At 43.9% G+C, this 18746-nt stretch overlaps 3 protein-coding genes across 3 annotated transcripts; 2 read left to right on the top strand and 1 right to left on the bottom strand.

The window, feature by feature from the left end:
- Window positions 1–2996: 2996 nt before the first annotated feature.
- Window positions 2997–6220, top strand: LOC136288094 (butyrophilin subfamily 1 member A1-like). The gene is made up of 4 exons (XM_066180859.1): window positions 2997–3183; window positions 3382–3693; window positions 4736–4838; window positions 5157–6220. Exons 3-4 carry the CDS (start codon window positions 4763–4765, stop codon window positions 5666–5668), a joined length of 588 nt encoding a protein of 195 aa, XP_066036956.1. The 5' UTR covers window positions 2997–3183; window positions 3382–3693; window positions 4736–4762; the 3' UTR covers window positions 5669–6220.
- A 54-nt stretch (window positions 6221–6274) lies between these two features.
- Window positions 6275–10494, bottom strand: LOC136288096 (C-type lectin domain family 2 member B-like). Its single transcript, XM_066180861.1, has 5 exons — window positions 9847–10494; window positions 8451–8549; window positions 7588–7760; window positions 7134–7240; window positions 6275–6676 (listed from the first exon to the last, which is right to left on the bottom strand). The coding sequence occupies exons 1-5, from the start codon at window positions 9950–9952 to the stop codon at window positions 6463–6465; spliced, it is 699 nt and encodes a 232-aa protein (XP_066036958.1). The 5' UTR covers window positions 9953–10494; the 3' UTR covers window positions 6275–6462.
- Window positions 7844–13464, top strand: LOC136288095 (killer cell lectin-like receptor subfamily B member 1B allele A). Its single transcript, XM_066180860.1, has 5 exons — window positions 7844–8631; window positions 11895–11993; window positions 12311–12451; window positions 12902–13056; window positions 13242–13464. The coding sequence occupies exons 1-5, from the start codon at window positions 8622–8624 to the stop codon at window positions 13314–13316; spliced, it is 480 nt and encodes a 159-aa protein (XP_066036957.1). The 5' UTR covers window positions 7844–8621; the 3' UTR covers window positions 13317–13464.
- Window positions 13465–18746: the final 5282 nt, after the last annotated feature.

Genomic DNA, 18746 nt, shown 5'->3' with positions numbered 1-18746 from the left:
CTCAATCAAGGCCGCGTAGTTTAGTCCCCGGGACAGGTCCGCTACTCTGCACCCGAGAACCGGAACCCGTGTATCTTGTTGGCCCTCGCTCGCCTGCTCCCTCCTCCCTTGCCCGGCGGAACTAATGCCTTAAAATCTAGCCTATGCATACACACACACACACACACGCACACAAAAGGAAAATCGGGGGTGGTTTCTAATTTTTTCTTCTTTAATTCATGACCTACATGGTGAGCAGCAGTACGAGATTGGTTACTAACTAAAGCAGCTTGGAGGGAAGCTTGTCATAAAACCATTTCTGTCCCTAGGAATATGGGCAGAACCTAGGATAAGGATGCACAGGCAGCATCTTGCAGAGTCCAGCTATTATGTCCATGTCCTGCATCTCCTGGCAATGACCTCCATGACATCTACCAGCCAGCTCCTGGCCTTAACGGGGCTCTCTGGCCTCGTCCTGCTCCTCCTCCTCATCCCACCGCACAGGTTTTCTCTCTGCCAAAAGCTGTGGGAGAGGAGTTGTGCCAGTCTCCAGCATCATCTTTGCAGTGGGGAGACCTATGGGGGAATCCGTGTCTGGGAGGAGGGAAGAAAGTGGGGAATGAGCAGGTGCAGAGCCTGCTGCTGCCTTTCCCTTGGACAAACTCCTCTTCCTCCTGAAATGCCTCTGACTTCTCCCCAGATAACGGAATTATCCCAAAATGCAACTGAATTCCTCCGCCAAATATTTGAATTATCCCAAATACTTCTGCATTCCTCCCCAAAGCCTCCAAATTTTCATAAAATACTGCCAAATGATCCTAAAATATCCCATTTCTACCCAAATACCTCTGAACTTCTCCAGGGCCTCCCACAGAGCATCGCTTTGGCGGCAGCAGGAGCTCAGGCTCTTTTCCAGCTCCTTGGGGAGCCCCGAGGGGAGATGGATCCTCATTTCACTTCAGCGGGGAAAAGAAAGGACAGGGACAGGTGTTATGCGACGGATGTATCAGCCAAGCCCCTCTCCGCAGCTGGAGTGACAGGGACGTGAAGCAACCAGTTGCCACATACCTACTGAGGATGCTCCCAACATCCTAAAAGGAAAAGGGGAGAAAAAAGCAGTTCAAGATCCCATAGGCAGCACTTTGGGAGAGCTTTCGGGTAAGGCGGGCACTCACCTGGGGCAAGCACCTGGCCTCCAGCTGCCCGATGAGTCTGTGAAGCTGTGCAACCCCCTCGGCCACCCGCAATGATTTTTCGGCGTGGGTGGCTGCGAAGGTGTGGTCCAGCTCAGCCAACCGCCCCAGCACCGTGCGCTCCTGCTCTGCCAGCAGCCAGCACAGCCGCTCGAGTTCAGCCTGAATGCGGCGCCACTCGGCTTCACTCATCTTCTACAGGAGACACAAAATCCATATACAACCCCCAGACCTGAATTTTCTCCTTTGAATTAAAGGACAAAAGTATTTACGCTGTAGCCAGGGGGGCTGTTACACTGGGGCAGGGCTGGGGATGCAGCTAATTAGCGACTGCAAGGTAATTAAGTACTTCACCCCGGGGTTCTCCTTTCCCTTCCCCAGTTACCACTTCTCTCTATATTCTGTCAAAAACCAATCCAGGCCCTGAGAAGCCAGGGGAAGTGTTAATTCCATGTTAACAAATGTCCCTTTATGACTCAGACAGGGATGAAAATGAGCAGTGCCATGACATTGATTTAAAGTGTGGATAATAAGCAGCTGCACATGTAGCTTGCCAAACCTGCCCAGGATCTGCACCAACCACTCCAACTGGGTGCAGGGCTTTGCAGGGCGCCAGGATGCCTATTGGATATGATCCCACATGTTTTTTCAAGAGGGGCTTGGGGAAAAATCAATACCCAAAGACCCATTCAGACTGTTGAAGAACAGGAACCCCCTGTACCAGGTAGTCCTTTGTCTCTTCACTTCACTCACTCTCCAGTCCAGAAACTCTGCCAACACCTTCATTAGGGATTGCAGGTGAGATTTTCTCCTGAATACATACACAGACACAGAAAAAAAAATTAATCAGCCAAGATTGATTGTGTAATCCTGCCTTCAAAATCTTACATTATTTGTGGGAGGAAAGCAAATAATCCCCCTAAAAAAGCTCCCTCACTGCCTTCCCTGGAAAGCAGAGATCAACTCACTTTATGTTTTTCCCACAACTACAAGCAGGCACTGGTTTGCTTTCCCATGAAGAAATTAAAATATTTTCACTTTGTAGCTTTTTTTTTCAGGGGGAGGGAGAAGAGGAAGGCCTGATGGGTCAGAGGAAGGTGATCTCACCTCGCAGGTCTCATCCAGTTCTCTAAAAGTCTTCATGACCACAGCCTGTGGTGGCTCACCCATCGCCTCCTTAGGGTTTTTTGTCTCTTCAACACCAAGAGATGAAGCTCTGGCCAGTGTCAGCACAGGGGTTTTGTGCAGCTGCTGTGGCCATGCTGCCCTCCTGGCGAGGAGAAAGGAGTGCTGGGGGTTGGCCGTGGCACAGGATGAAGCTGCCTGCCCTTGAACCGCCCCTGGGTGTTCCTGTGCTCAGTTGCAGAAGCTGCCCCAGCTGGAAAGGCAAATGTCATCACCCACAAGTAGTCTTTAAACATATATTATATCCACAAAGTTGTCTTATTTCCAGGCATTGCTGTCACAGCCCCCACCTGGAAGCTGCTCCCAGCTTTGCCTTGTTCACCTCCATCATGTGTAAGGGGCCAGAATCAGATTTGGGGAACTAGGGGGGGAAATGTAACCAATTTCTCCCTTGTGGTACCAAGCAATAATGGTGGGGTTTTTTTGTTTGTTTGTTTGTGTCCTGGGTTGAAGTATATTCTATCACCATCTTCATGAACTGTTGAAACCAGGTGAGGCAGTGCTCCCTGCCTCCTCCACTCTGGCTTATCTTCTGTTAACGGGCCCATCAGCACCTTTGCCACATGACTCACAGATAACCCCCTCCTGGACTATCTCCTGTTAATGGGCCCATCAGGCCTTATCACATGACTCACCATCCCATTGTGAGATGCTCTGCCCAGAGGGAGGAACCAAGCATTCCAGCCTGGATATAAGCTGAGACTCTGAACACCAGAGGGGCATTTACCCACTGGATTCCCAGAGGATCCGAGCTACCAGACCTTTCTACAGGATCACTGCTGCAGGAAGACCACCTCATCTGGACTGCTTCCATCACTCTGCTCAGGTTGTATTCTGACTCTGTCAGTGGTCTTTTGTATTATTGCATCTATTTTATTTTACTTTCTTTCCTTTTTTTCCTATTAAATTGTATCTCTGACTTGGAGCCTCTCATTTGTTTTGCTTTCAAACCACTACAGTTTGTTTGTGTGATTTGTTTTGTTTTGTTTTCCAGTGCCTTAATTTTCCTGCCTTCCCTCCACAGTGGCTGTGCTGAGAAAATAAATGGCCGTGAAATGGGGGAAAGGGGGCAATCAGACAATCAGATGGTGCAGAAGGTGTCCAAGCACGTCATGGCCCCATCTGCAGGCGAGAGATTAGAGGGCTCCTCCCTTCTTGGCTGATAAAAGTTGGCAGAGGCTGAGTCAGGACTGAGCCTTCCCTGAGCCTGTGCCAGAGAGCAGAAGAAAAAAAATCCCAAGAGGAAAAAAACCCAGTGGAGAGGCAGCCAGTGGAAGAAAACCATCTGGAGGAACTGCAAAACAGCACCAGCAACAGCAAGGAAAACACCAAGAAGGTTTGAATGAGGGGGAAAATCCCAGTGCTGATGGGGGGTTACATCACCCTGATGTCTGTAAGGGGGAGAAAAGGGGATTTTGAGCCCCCTTCCCATGCCATGAACTCGAGAAGAGATTTACCCTTGCCTTGGTGTCAGGATCTTTGTTTTGGATTTAAAGCTGTTTTGCAATGGAGGGTCATGGTGATTATTTGCTTCTTATCTACCTGTAACAATCCAGCCAGGGAATTTGGGTGAGAAACTGCATGGCTCCTTCTTTTATCTCCATTTGGGTGATTTTCTCATCTTTTTCCCACTTCTACTCATTGCCCTGCTGCTTTAGTCCCCTTATCTGCAGATTTGCTGAGGAAAACACATGGAAAAGAAGCAACCTGTTTGTTTTCAACTGTCACAGCATGGTTTATTCAATAATTTTGGGGCTTTATTACTCCCATTCCCAGAGCCCTTTAGCATTGGTAATCCCTTATTTTCATGCAAAACCCCCTACTGACTTCCAGAGGATGAATTTGAGGCCATTTGGTACCAGCTCTTATCTCCCTCATACACCTTTTCTCCAAGGTCAAGAGAAAATTTCTTCCCCTCTCACGAGATTTCTCTGGACGTGAGAGGTGAATGGGGCTTATCTCAATTTTAGGGACTTTCCTCACTCAAATAAACTTTGTCAGATTTAATTGATGAATGGTGGAGAGGCAGAGACGGATTTAAGATGGATAGATTCAGCCTTCAGCTAGCACAAGGAATGGAGAATTGGGGGTATAATAATATCTGCAATGGAGATGGGTTCTTTCCAATGTGCTCCTCCTGTTCCCTTCATAGTTATCAGGGAATTAATTTTTTTAACCCATCTCCAAGAGTCTTCCCATAAATGAACCAAGCTCTGTTGCAACTGTTGAAGAAAAAGAATGTTATTTTCTTGAAGTACTTTGATTAAATGAGGTGGTTAAACACTTTCTTTGACATAGAAAGGGGCAGAGACTGAGATGTGACTGCTTGAGGGATAATAATTAGATTTTATCCTTTCTTTCCTTTTCTGTGCCTCCAGTCAGGAAGAGAGGACACTGAGGTTGCAATGGCTTTTTTCCTCAAACCACGGCCATGCACATGGGACCTTGCCCTGGACTACCACACCGCCAAAGAGTTTGAAGGTAATCAGAGGTGGCTAGAGAGGAGCAAAGTACCTGTTCCTTGTGTTCTCTGGGCTGAGATGTTCAATGGCATTGGAGAGTCTCCACCTACTGTCTCCCTAGGGCCTCCATCTCCAACCTCTATCTCTTTTGCTCTTCCATTTCCTACCTCAGCTGGATATATATCCTCCATCTCCAACTTTCACCTCTTCACACCTTCTCCAGCCTCACCTTTCTTCAGCTTTTCTCTTTGGAAAGTCACCAGTGAAAGTGTTTCGGGGGTGCGTGTTCTCTAGGTGTAAATCTGGCTTGTGATTCATTCTCTGTTTTGCTTTTCAGTGGACATAACCCTGGATCCAGCCACAGTGGGTCCAGAGGTGATCCTCTCTGAGGACCTCAAAGAAGCCACCTGGGGCAGACCTCGATGCCAGTGGCCTGAGGGTCCAGGCCGGTTTGACACAGATCCATGCATGCTGGGCAGCAAGGGCTTCACCTCGGGCCGTCACTACTGGGAGGTGGAGGCCAATGGGCGCTTCTGGGCCGTGGGAGTGGCCCGTGAATCAGTTCAGAGGAAAGGCCGGGTCCTCTTCAAGCCCAACACTGAAATCTGGGGCTTGCAGAAGTATGATGAGCTCTGCGTTGCACTCACAACTCCATCCAACACCTCTGTCCCACTCCTCAATGGGGAGATTGGGGTCTACCTGGACTACGAGGTAGGACACGTCTCTTTCTACGCTGTCAGCAGCCACGAACGCATCTTCACTTTTCCTGTGGCCTCCTTCAGCGGAGAGAGGGTCTTCCCCTACTTTTGCGTGCTCCTCTCAACCATTAAACTGTCCCCCAAGGGATGATGCCCTGGAAGGATCCTCTCAAAAGCTGGTTGCATCATGGTTGTTGGAAATGCTTGTTGATGCTCCTCAACTTTTATTTTCCAAGTCTTGGAGTAATATCTAATTCAGTTCATGGTTCTGCCTCCATCTTAGATGTTTCTCTTTTGGGTTATGTCCAGGGGATTTTGGGTGTGAACTCAGCACAGCTCATCTCAAGCTGTTAAATTCTTCCAAAGCTTGTTAATAGGAGCTGGGCTTCCCTGAGCTTGTTTTGAGCTAAAAAAACTTCACTTTTTTCTCCCAAATTCAGCTTCCTCTGAAGGTTCCTTTTGCTGACTTCCCTGCCTATGATTGGCTGGGCTTCCAGCACAAATTAAAAATCTTAAATTTTGCAGGCTTTGCATTAATACCAGCCCCTACACCTCATATTAAAACTGATTTTTTTTATCACAAGGATGTGCTCACACCCACTGCCCTCACTCTTTTCCTGTGCTGTTCCCCACACTCGAGATGTATTTCCAAGTACTTATCATGTAAATATGCTCAGAATGGAATAAATTTCTTTTTTTCTAAGACATGGAAGGTATCTGCATTTGTGCCATCACCAAGTTGCCCCAAACCCAAAAGAAGCCCCCAGGGCTGCCCTGCCCCCACCTCCCCCCCCAACCCCCGCCCCCCTGGGTTCTCAAAAACAATCTCATGTGGATCCCCAAAGGCTGCTTTGTCCCATAAACACTTTGTTGGTCCCCTGGAATGCCCAATAAACCCTTGCACAGGGAGTTCAAAACATTTTTTTGAGATTTTCTTTCATGTCGCTACGGTGCACCAGATACCTGGGAGTGAGAAGGCCTCTCTGCAGCACCCAAGGAGCTGACACAGAGGTTTGGAGGCCATCTCATCCTGTTGCCCTTGCTTGAGCTTTGCACCTCATGTTTATTACAAATCCAGCTCCTCTCAGTGCTGCAGTGAGAAGAGCTGAGCCCATTGTCATCCAGGTAAGCACAGAGCCCACCACCACGGATCTGAAACCTGGAAGTACAGAGGACATAACCTATTTCAGATGGGGTGGCAGGAAAAAGGAGAAAAGTCACACATAGGCTTCCCCCAGCTTCAGTTCTCAGGCATCCTCATGGGCACCAACATGCCAAAACATCTATACATATTTCTTTTATAGGAATAGAACTAATTCAATATCAATATGCCAACACTGACACTGATCTATTTCTAATATAAACCCCAAAGCTTTGTAAGAAAAAGAACAAACTTAAAATAAAAAATCTAAACTTAGGATTTTCTCACCAATTGCACTACTCCCATCTTTTAGGTCAAAGGGGAAAACAAAGACCAGTTCCATATGGAATGTTGCCCTTCCCAAACATTGTCCCATTGCTATCCCCCAGATGTACCTCAGGTCCAAGAAGAAATGCACATTTTATGGCTGAGGAAACACCAAGCAGCAATGTAATAATGAAAAACATGGACGCACAGGTGAGACAGAGGTGAGCGGTTTACCCACTGCCATGGCTGCTCCTCATCCTCCCGCAAAAGGCCAATCCAATGCTCCGAGATGCCTTTGTATCTCATCACAAAACTCTGAAACAGAGGAAAAGGAAAGGTTTTTACCTTCTTTCAACCAAAAATCTCAATTTTATGAGTTGCTCGTGCTGCCTTAGGGCTTCTTTGAGGATTGAACTTTTCAATCTGCTACCAAAAAGCGTCATCTAGAAACAGGGATTTATTCCTACAGTTCTTGCTCCAGTTGGCTTTGGTGAGGAATTTGAAGACACACATGATGTCATACCCTCAAGGCCTTTTCCCCAACTTCTCACCCCAGATCTTCAAAAAAGATCTTGGAAGAGTAGTCAAAGAAACCAAAAGGTTTCAAATACATTACTTTGGGTTTTTTTCCCTGTGCTGAGCAGGTCCTCATGTCTCCTTACCAAGTCCTCCAAGCTGTCCAGCATGGCCAAGGAAGCACCAAGTGCCGAGCAGTTGTTCTGGCTGGATGTCCAGTTCCCCTCAACCTCAGAAAAATAGTAGCATTTTCCTCTGTACCAGATCCAGTTGAAGGGACACTGAGAGCAGGGCTGGGCATGAGGCTGAAAAGCCTGCACTGTCATTAAAAATAGAACAGCATTAACGAGCAGCACCTTCCCCTTTCCTCTCTGGGGTGGAGAGGTCATCCTCTACCCCATGGCTTCCAAAAGTCTTGCATCTACCTCAACTGTGGGCAAAGAGAAAAATTAAGATACCAGGAGAAATCCTGTGAGAAAATAAGCTCAAATCATGACCAAGCTTGTGATGCTGGACAAGAAACACAGGTGCAGCTGCTTTGAAGAAGGCAACAGGGTGGTAGACTTTAAAAAAACACATTTTAAAGAGGAATTTCAGAGTAACCCTATCCCTAAACATGCCCTTGGGTGTTGCTCTCTATCATTAATGCAAAAGTAGAGAAAATGACAGGGAAAAACTCCTCTTATTCCCACAGACATCTTGACTTGGTGGAACTCATGCCAACATCTCCATTCCCCTTCTCCGAAAACAATACTTTTGTATGACTGTACTCCTGAAATGGCTCTTCCTGTTGATTTTCTAAGGGTTTCTAGATGACATCAGCTCCCACACCAAGGGGACGGGTTTGGACTTCTGTAGGAAGTCCTCTCTGAAACATCCTTCTCCCAGAGGAACAGCAGCTTGGCTGGGCTTTGTCTTCCTCAGGAACATGGAAGTAGATCTGTCACAAATGCAACAACCCAAAGCATCTCAGAGACATTACCCATGAGACTAAAACTTCAACATTCACCTGCAAAAGTAATGGCTGTGATGAGCAGAGCTGTGAAAAGCACTGCCAGCATCACCTGGCAGGCGACACGTGCCTCTGGCTTCACATCCATGCTGGGACCTGCAGGAGAACAGACCTTCAGTGCCTCTGCAAGGGCTCCCAGGGCAGCAACACACTACACGTCATGCCAAGATGAGGAAAGGTTGGTCTCATGCCAATGCCAGTGGACTTGGTGTCATTTTGGGTGAGAAATACCAAAAAATCTTCTTCAGGTGGAACAAAATTATTTTGGTTTTTATTTATGGGAGCTCTTTGGGGCACAGCTTCCTCTCCAGCTCCAGATGCAAACTCCTGAAATGTACCATAATTAAAATTTTGCTTTAATTTATGGGGTTCACCTCATTATTAAAGTTCAGTGGAGTTTTTTTCCTCCGCCTAAACTAGGACACTTTGGGTCATGGTGCCTCCATTTCTGTATCTTGTGATCCAGAATATGCCCTTTCCCTTCACCATGAGCAAAGAAAATTCTGTTTCCTAGGGGTTTTATCCAAAAGTCTTAGTGTTTTCATCCAGTAGGACTTCCTCCATTTTTTGTTTAAGACTTCCCCTTTTTCTCCCCATCATACTAACCAAATTTCATGGGAAAAACCCTCCTCTCCTCTCTTCTTCCTGGAAAAGTAAGTCAGAAGCCAAATATGCCAATTCTTTTTTTTTAAGTTCTATTAAAAAAAAACCCACAAACAAAAAAACCAAGCAAACTTGAAATCAACAAATGAAAAATCAACAAATAAATTTAAAATTTTTAAAAAATTTCGATTTTGAAGAAGTCACAAATGTGGTAAATAAAAATAAAAACAAAAAACCACATTCTTCAAAAATCTTAGTCCCCTATTGGGTAGAAAAAGATGATGGAAAAATCCCCTTTTTTACCTTATTGAGTGCCAAGGGCATGACAGAGATGGGAGCAAAATCAGGAGAGCTGAAACAGGGCAAAAGGGAAAGCTGATTTCTCCACAGAAATAAGACAATAATAAATACTTTCTGATGTGTCCAAACTGGATTTAAACACCAAATTTCTTTTTGGGATCTTCTACAGTTCAACTCTTTATTCTAATCCAGAATAAGTCAAAAAAATTGGAATATTTGTGGGGGGAAAAATATGTTTAAAATAATCAGTTACTCAAGAGCCTCCGGAAGGGTTAATACTAAATTATAATAATTCATCGTGTCTGAAATTGGTCTGTTTAGAGCAAAAATTCTATCTGCTGAGTGACAAAAATTTTCCCTCAAGGGAAATGCCAGAAAAAGCTTTTTCCCCTCTACAACCTCACTTCAGCTGGGTTTTGTTCTCAAATTACAGAAGTATGAAAATAAAACCCAAACCCACTGATTCTACAGTTCACTGCCCTACAGTTACCTGCCGGCTTGCTCCTTCCCATGCCCAACAATCCGGAATAAACTCTCACTTCCTCCATTTTGGAGGTTCCACCAAAACTTGCCTCACCTGCCAAGCAAAGTTCCATCTATCAGAGGTGTCATGAAGATTCTCAGTCCTCAATTAAAATATTCTCACCATTTAAAATTTTCTGCCTGCACCATATTTATACTTTTCTGCCCAGCTGAAGTTTTCTCACACAATTAAAATCTTCTCCCTGCAATTAAAATTTCCTCTCTCCCCAATCAGTTTTATCCCTCTAATTATACTTTTCTCCCCCCAGTTAAAATTTTCTCCCTGTAAGTCAAGTTTTCTCCCCACAATCAAACTTCTACCCCAAATTAGTTTTCTCCACCAATTAACATCTTCCCCTATTAAAGTCTCTTCAGGTAACATTTTCTCCCTGCAATTAAAAATTTCTGCTATAATTAAAGTTTCCTCTCTGCAAACTTTCTCCCCATTAAAGTTTTCCCTCCAATTAATATCTTCTCCCCTCAATTAATATTTTCTTTTCAATTCTTTCTCTCCAAAATTAAAGGTTTCTCCCCCCACTTAAAATAATTTCCCCCTATTAAAAGCCTCTCAATTAAAATTTTCTCCTGCAATTAAAACCTTCTCCCTGCAACTGAAATTGTCTCCTCCAATCAAAATTTAAGACCACCTCCCCTCAGCCCCCAGGCCCATCCCAAACCCTGTCACCTGTGTCTCCTCTGTGGTAACAAGCCCTTGGGGAGCTGAGGCACAAACTGCTCCTGTGAAGAGAAACAAAGTATTTTTAAAAAACTGTTGGTTTGGTTTATTTTACCGTTTTCTGAGGGATTTTCCTGTGCCTCCTCAAGGGCAGCGAAGAAGGGGCTGCCTGCCCAAGGCCACCTGCCCATGCACTGAACCAGGGGTTCCCCTCCAGCTCCACCTGGCATCACTTCACCCTCTTCTACAGCATTTCCAGATTTTTTTCTCAGCTAGGGAGATGGATTGTCCAAAAATGCTTTTTTCATTGTGCAGTTGGAGGAAACACTGATGGACATCACTCTGTTCCAGGATGTCAGGGCACCCCAGAACAGCCCTCAGGGATTCTACAAGGATGAAGTACAGTTCCCTTCAGCCCATTTTATAGTTGTTTATATATATATATATATAAACAAAAAGCAGATAAAAGCCCCAGCTAATACCATTTCCTGGAGCCAGATGCAGACATGAACACATAGTTCACAAGACAAGGGGTTGTCCAAGGACAGTGTCATTTTTGGGCTGCTCCTGGGACCTCCTGAGCACCCATTACTGAGGAAATAAGTTATGCTGATTTAAGGCATCTTGGGGATGGTTCTCCTGGTGAGAAGCATCGTTGTAAGTCCTATTTTTGGGGAAAATGCTTGTTTCAAATTTTAGGAAGACTTTTGTATTTGTTTACTTTTAGGTTTGCTTGCTTCTTCATCTCCATGTTGAGGTTTCCAAGATCATGGAGAACATTGTTGTGAGTTAAATGTCTTCTAAGGTGGGATCCTGGCTTGAAAAGAGGAGGAAAAAGAGAAAGGAAGTGATAGGAGAGGGTGACAAATATCTGGAAGTCGTTTTGCTTCCAAGACTCATCATCCATGGGGGAAAAATAGGTGCCAAGAAACCCCAAATGAACCAACACACCTGAATGGGAAGGAAAGCTGCTGTGATCCTGCCTGGAATCCTGGTGGAGATGAGAGCTGGAGTGACCTTTTTCTTACCAACTCCCAGCTCTACCAGGAGCTCTAAATTAAGCCAATTTCAAAAGGTTTCTGATCCCCCATGCTCCATTATAGGGTGCCCAAGGGCCTTCCTGAGGCTCCTGCAGACCCTCCTCCACCTGAGAAATCCCCTCACCCTAGACCTCATCTATGGTGATTTACTTTTTTGGAGGAAGCAAAGAAGCTTCTGCTTCAAAAAAAGTAAACTTCTACTCAAACTCACCAGCTTGACAGAGGGGCACTTTTTTCCCTCCCTCTAAACCCCCAGCTTTTTCATCTTTCATTTTCTAAAGCAAATGTGGCCTCTTTCAGCACCTGCCTTTTGTCCATGGTGGCACAGTGTCCTTTCCATAGCCGGGGGGCTGGGGCAACTCATTCTGCTGGTCCTGGTGGCGGTGCTGAGTGTGCGGGGTGAGTAACAAGCTCTTATCTACATCTTACATTCCAGTGAGCAGCCAGGGAGGGGAAATTGTGGTTTATTTCAGCATTTCAATCTTTGGAGGAGGCAGGGTTGTTCTTTAAAGATGCAGTACCATCCCATCAAGAATAAACCCGTTTTGAGTAAACCCAGGTTATTCCCATAGCTATCAAACAATGGTGGATAATACAAACCATGTTTTTCAGGCTTGCTTAAGCAACTATAGGAGAAAATAAAACCCCATTTTGTGGGCTTTGTGTTTTTTATCCCTAAATGGCTTCAGCTTCTCACCCCAGATTACTGCTCCAAGTTTTTCAGGGCTGCCCACAGCCAGTGGTGACAAGCATTCCACAGCTATGCAGTGGGATCCAGGGAAGGAACCAGGTGGAGCAGTGCAAGTTTTCATGCCTGGTGCAGTATTTCTGCAAGCCCCAAGGGGACAGCACCACAGGTAATCCCCCTTCCCATCTGACTCTGCTGGGACATGCTCAGGTGAGACATTTGTGGGGGTCTTCTACTGCAAGGAGAGAGACTTTTAGACACTTGGGGTTGTGAGGCCACATGGATTATTTGGCAAAGAGGAGTGTTGCAAGGAAGAATCCTCTTTTCCATGCAATTTTTGCAGATCCCTCCTCCATGGACGAGCATCATCAGCCCCAGGGAGGAGGTTCCTTGGCACTCTTCCTTCACCTCCACCAGCCACCAATGTCCTTGTGGTCACGCAGCCTCAGTAACCCCCCTACTCCCCAATGGCTGGAACAAAACACATTTATGTGAAAAACTCAGCAATGGGGAAAGAACCAGGGTGTGGGATGGGGAATCCCTCAATACTGTCAACTGGTGGCTGGGGAATAACCTAAAAAACCCTTTGGAGTGTCTCATGGCTTTTTCTCCTCCTCAGCCTATGCTGGCTGCAAGCTGTGTCCCCAGGACTGGCAGCTCCATGGGGAACGATGCTACTGGATTTCTGAAGAATTGGGAAACTGGACTCAAGGCATGAAAAGTTGTGAAAATCAGAACTCCCAGCTGATGGTGCTCCAGGACAAGAAAGAAAAGGTAAATAGGGAAAAAAAGGCTTTAAAAGGATATGAAAGTCCTGATTTTTAGATGGGCAGGGAAGAAAAAACTGACTTGCAAGAGCAGGGTTTTGGGGAAGCATTCAAAGTATAGGCCACAATTTGATTGCCATGAAGCCCTCCACAGACAGATTTTGGGAGCAACTGGTAAGTTCTATTTTCCAGGAGCACATCAAGAGTGTTACAGGCAAAAGCCTACCACCAGTATGGATTGGATTAAGGTCACATCAGAAGGTGTAGAGATGGGTGGACAACACACCTTCCAACCCCAAAATGTGAGTGTATCCACAGTCTGTTGCTGTAAACAGCAGCTTTGCTCCGTTTCAGACCTAGTTCATGCCCTGACCCATCTCTCCAAGATGTTGCAGTTTACGCAAGAGTCTCGTATTCCCCCCAGCAAAGCTCTGTAAACCAAAGGTTGGGGACCTGTACTGGAGCACAGTAATGTCACAACTCCCACCAGGCCCACGCAATAACATGGCTTTTCATGCTCCACACATGCTCCTTGCAGATTTTACTGCAGGCACCCAGATGTTTAAATACCTGATGGGTTGGAATGAAGGGTACAATGCCAGGCTCTTTTCAGTGGTGCTGAGAGACAAGAGGCAATGAGCACAAATTGAAAACAGTGAAATTCCATCGGAACACAAGAAAATACTGTTCTGCTGTGAGGCTGGTCAAACTTGTTGCCCAGAAAGGTTAAGACATTCAATGACCAACTGGGCATGATCCTGAGCAACAAGTTCTAGCTGACCCTGTCTGAGGAAGGGGGTTGGATTAGGATGTTTTCATTAAATGTTTTCCAACAGAAACAATTCTGTTATTTGGAGATTGGGTGGTTGACTATGACTATCTAATGTGAGGATATAGGGAAGATTAAGCCACGCTTTTTTTTCAGAGATATTTAGAGGAAGAGCAAGAATAAATGGTGTAACTTTTAATTAGATGGAGGGAAAACTTTTTTTACCATGGTGGTGGTCAGCCCAGAGTGGCTATGAATTCTCTGTCCTTGGAAATATTCAAAATTCAACCACAAAAGGCCTCAAGCAGCTTAATCTAACTGGACCTGCTTTAAAGGGGGCTTTGGACTAGGTGGCCTCCACAGGTCCATCTCAAGTTGAATAACTTCATGATTCTCCATGGCTGGATTTAAAGAATGTAACTTATAGCAGCTTAACATATTTGTGGTAGCACTTAAAACACATAACTCTTAAATATAGGGTTAGTAAAACATGCATACCATGAAATACAAGACCAGGAACTAGGCAAAGCCAAGTTACTCTAGATAGATATTGGAAATAATGATCACCTGAGAGATGTTCCCCTCCCTCTATATATATATCAGGTAAATAGCCAGAAGAACACTGTCCTAGTAATTTTTAGTGCTTTGAAACATTCAGATGGAACACCCCTCTGGCTTAACTCAAAGGCTTACAGATGAAGCCCCAGAAACACTTTCCACTAACTTCAGTGACTAAAAAAAGAATTTGATTGATCCTAGTAGAACCAGGGGGACTGACAAATTCTGCCAGGTGCCTCAGCCTACTTGGCCTGTCAGTAAGTACAAACAGCCCCAGAGATTTCAGAAGGAAGCAGAAGGCCCAGCTCAACAATATGAAAAAACCCTGTCCATTAAATCCTTACTAAATATTGAAATGTACAGATTGATTTATGTCCAAAATAAAAGGAGAATGTTAAAAAGAAAAATCTTTTTGTTGTATCTGAAAGTGTCTTTTGAATTTGATATTCAGGAATATCTTTTCCTTTCCTGAATATTCCTAACTCACTAACCTGATTTCCACCAGAAATTTGTCTAAGATATTTAGATACAAATGCAATAGCAAAAGTAGACTCAAATAGACTCAGTAAAAGGTTGTAAAAACTGTAACCAGATCATCATCCTTACCATAAACGCTTACCTAATTTTTCCTTCTGTGCTGCGCTGGAAGCTTTCTAATAGTTGTCTTTGTGCAGAAGTCTGTTGTTGGTGCTAAACCCTTGATAATAACAGTTAATCACTGCATGTGTATCAGTCTTATAATCAGAACACTTCAAGTCCTCCATTGAAACTGCAGAATCAGAAGTGACTAAAGGAGGCACTTTAGTTAAAGAAGCCTTGCAGGAAATTCACCAGCAAATAACAGTGGCAAAGGAGTTTTCCTATGAAAAGCAGCACTCTGATTTCAGTCTGCTCTCTTAATTGGTATAAACTGTGCCAGAAGGGGAACATGATGCACAAGGCCAGCATGTTCATAATGTATGCTTGAGGCACTGACCCAGACACTTGGTACTGACTTTGACAGTTCCTCATAAAGCCATTATTGTGAAGAAAGGTGAGAAGAAACCCTTAACAAAAAAGATATACAATTCAATATACTGTGTAATTAGCAGCTCCTTTTGTACAGTGAAGCATCATGCTAACCCAAAGGACACTTTCTAAAGTAACGTGAAAAAGGAATTCAAATTTGCCTTTCAAGGCAGGTAATGTCATGAAAAATACTGTAAAGACACTAATGATTCCTGACAAAACAACAACAACAACAACAACAACAACAACAACAACAACAGTTATCTTAGATTTTGAATTGTGCATTTCTAGCAGTTCCTCTCTTTCTTCTACAAGAATGACAGAGAAATCATGGTACAGTACTTTCAAACTACATTTGCCCCTCCCCTTATTGAAAGAGGATAAAACATAAATAGTGATAAAGAAGGAAAGAAATGAGGTACAAGTGGAAGGAAATATGATGATGACATATTGGCAATTTGAGTGCAAGATCTGGCTGGTCCAGATCCAGGCACAGAAATGAGGTGATGCTGCCATTTTTCCCTCTGGATCTGAGCTAGTCTGAGGGTACCCCCAAATCACCTGTTCCTTTACCAATATGTCATCACCTTTTTTGTCTTCATCAGGCTCTTAAGGACCGAGTTAAAGCATTATATAATGCAATGTTTAGTTAACCTGAGTGTGTATTTCTAAATTTCTATTCCAAATGTATGGAAAGTATTCCTTATTAGGCAGAACTTCAACAGTTGGAATTTTTAAATCTATTATTTCTATAATTGCAATTTATACATAATAGCTGATTTTGACATGTGAAATAATACCATTACTAGTTTGTAGAGTAAGCACAAGAACCTTCTGAATGAATCAGTGCAAAACTGAGTCCACAGGAAAGATGACCCTCCCTGTTCAAACCTATTGTATGCTGAAATAGACTCATATTAATAAACCTAAAGTCAGTTTCATTGCTTCTTTTGCATAATCTAATCCATAATGCAGTGAGAGGAATGAAAATATAATCATTCTAGGCTGCTGTTGCTCCTTCTGGAAACAATGAACCCTAGAAAGAACAGGCAGTGGGAGGCTTTATAAAAATACAAAAATAAAAGATCCTCAAGAGAAGAGTGAGAACAGGCAAAGTGAAAAAAACAAGGTGCGTACACGAGATAAAGAAAATGGACAGAAATCTGGCCAAAGGTCAATCCCCAAAGGCCACTGGTACAAAGAATCTTGAAAATCTTTGAAGTGATTGGACCTTTCACACAATCTGTGGATGAAGGTATATAGCTAAACATAAGGTTTTGTTATTAGATCTTCTACTGGCCTACAGCCTGTGACAAGCAAATTTAATTGTTAGGCTAGCCTGTACTTGGTACATTCTCTCAGCACTTCTATATTCAAAAGTGCACAGGAGTATTCTCCTCTGCTCATGAGGATCAAAGAGATAGTCGAATGCCAGTCCACATAAAATTGCCACTAAGTGGTTGAATTCCTTCCTTCTTTAGACAGGGATGATAAGCACTAGTTTCAGGCAACGTACTGGAAATTGAGAAGAAATTGTCATCATTAATTCTCTATCCATACCACAACAGGCAGGAGTCAGCTTGCGTTCTGGGAACAGAAAGTCTCCTGCACTTCCTTCATAAAATGCACAGTCATCCCCTACTGAAAGAAGAAAGAGACACCCATTAAAATAGCTGTCAGGGTTGTTATATGGAATTGTCATTGCTGTGCAATGAAAACTTCATAATTTACAAATGTGAATGAATGAGTGAATGTTCTTGACAGAATGCTGCTCGTCTCATGCATAATGATGCTTTCAGAAGCAGGTGGTAGTTGGAACAGTAGTAGGTCTAGGAAGCATGATAGAGGAATGGCACATGTTCAGCAGGATTTAGAATTATTTGATGTTGGAAATTTTAAGACAGCAGCTACTTTTTAGTATATTGTCCTCCTCTGCTCTCAGGGAACATTTCAGTTTGCATTCCTGAGAGCCACAGCAAACAAAACCACAGAAATACAGCAAGCCCAAACCATTTGGTCCTGCGTTTGTATAGATGAAAGAACACAACAACATCAGGGAGCTTTTTGCCTGTTTGACTAAAAGAACAACTACTTCTTCAGAAAATTGCATATTCACTATATTCCCAGAGCTCTTCCTTTGCTGCAGCTGATTACTTTGTTTTCTGAACAGGAAATGATGACGGTAAAAGGTTGGGAAACTACTTATGTTTGCACCATTTTGGAAGATTTGGTTTAGCAGACCAGTCTTGGAGTTTGATGTCATTAACCTTCCAAGCATCACAGAGGAGTCAAAGTATGTTGGGGATGGACACAACGACAAGTCTTGAAGGCAGACTACTTATTTAGGTTGTAGAGAATGTCCAGAGCTGTGATAGAGGATACATAGTATAGCGTTATAGTATAAGGCATGTGTTTGACACAGATTACTAAATTTTGATCAAGTAGATTTCTCGGTGTTTTCAGTACAATTAGGAGTTGCCTCACACAGTGAAAAGAATTAAATATTCTAATCAGCCTCCTGCAGAAATAAAAAATTTGGATATGAAATTACAACATTCCAATGTTTATTCAGCAGATGTGTCATCATAAAATAGTGTTGAAAGACAATCACCATAATTTTCAAAATGTATTTCCTCCATAGAGCCAGCATGTAATAAATGAAGGTTGTGTAATTTGGCCAACAAACCATACAGCATACAAGCAGTGTCCTACAAACTGAGGGTGTTTGAAACTATCCATGTATTACAAGCAAAAAGGTGATGCCAGTTTCTCAGAGACAAGGCACAACACTCAATAACTTGGGCTTTGATGAAAGCATGGCATGACCAGTTCACCAACTCTAATCAAATGGGGAGACCAGTAGAACTGCATGAGAGTACAGATCAAAGGATAGTACTGCAGGGGTGGATAATAAAAGTTGCACTGCTTAACTGGCTTGCTGTACATCTATGCGCAAAGTTCTGTTTTGTTCCTAGGGATCTCACTGCCTTTTTCTGAATTCCAAGACTGGCAACTGGCCATCACACTGGTACCTGTGCAAAGTTGAGTGCAGATGATGGAGGAAGCAAGCTATCCTGGTCACTTGCACAAGATAAAACACACTTGGGACTCTGCATATGCAGATGGGAAAGAAGTAAGGTACCCCAGGCTACCATGACCAGATATTATGTGCTTGGGACTATACATACTTAGATGAGGGAGATGAACTATCCTGGGTTACATAGCAAAGTCTTGTCAAGCCCTACACCACACTTGTCTTCAGTTCTTTTCTTCAGAAACCTATTAACTGTGTTCTGAGTGAAGGAGGTCAGTCCTGCTCCATACAGGCGGCACAGCCAGGGAGAGAAACTACCTTCATAAGC

This window comes from Chamaea fasciata, unplaced genomic scaffold (genome assembly GCF_029207755.1).
Source record: "Chamaea fasciata isolate MVZ Bird 193981 ecotype frontalis unplaced genomic scaffold, bChaFas1.0.hap1 SCAF_4, whole genome shotgun sequence".
In the NCBI taxonomy this organism is placed as follows: domain Eukaryota; kingdom Metazoa; phylum Chordata; class Aves; order Passeriformes; family Sylviidae; genus Chamaea; species Chamaea fasciata.
This window is presented reverse-complemented; position numbering and strand designations above follow the sequence as displayed.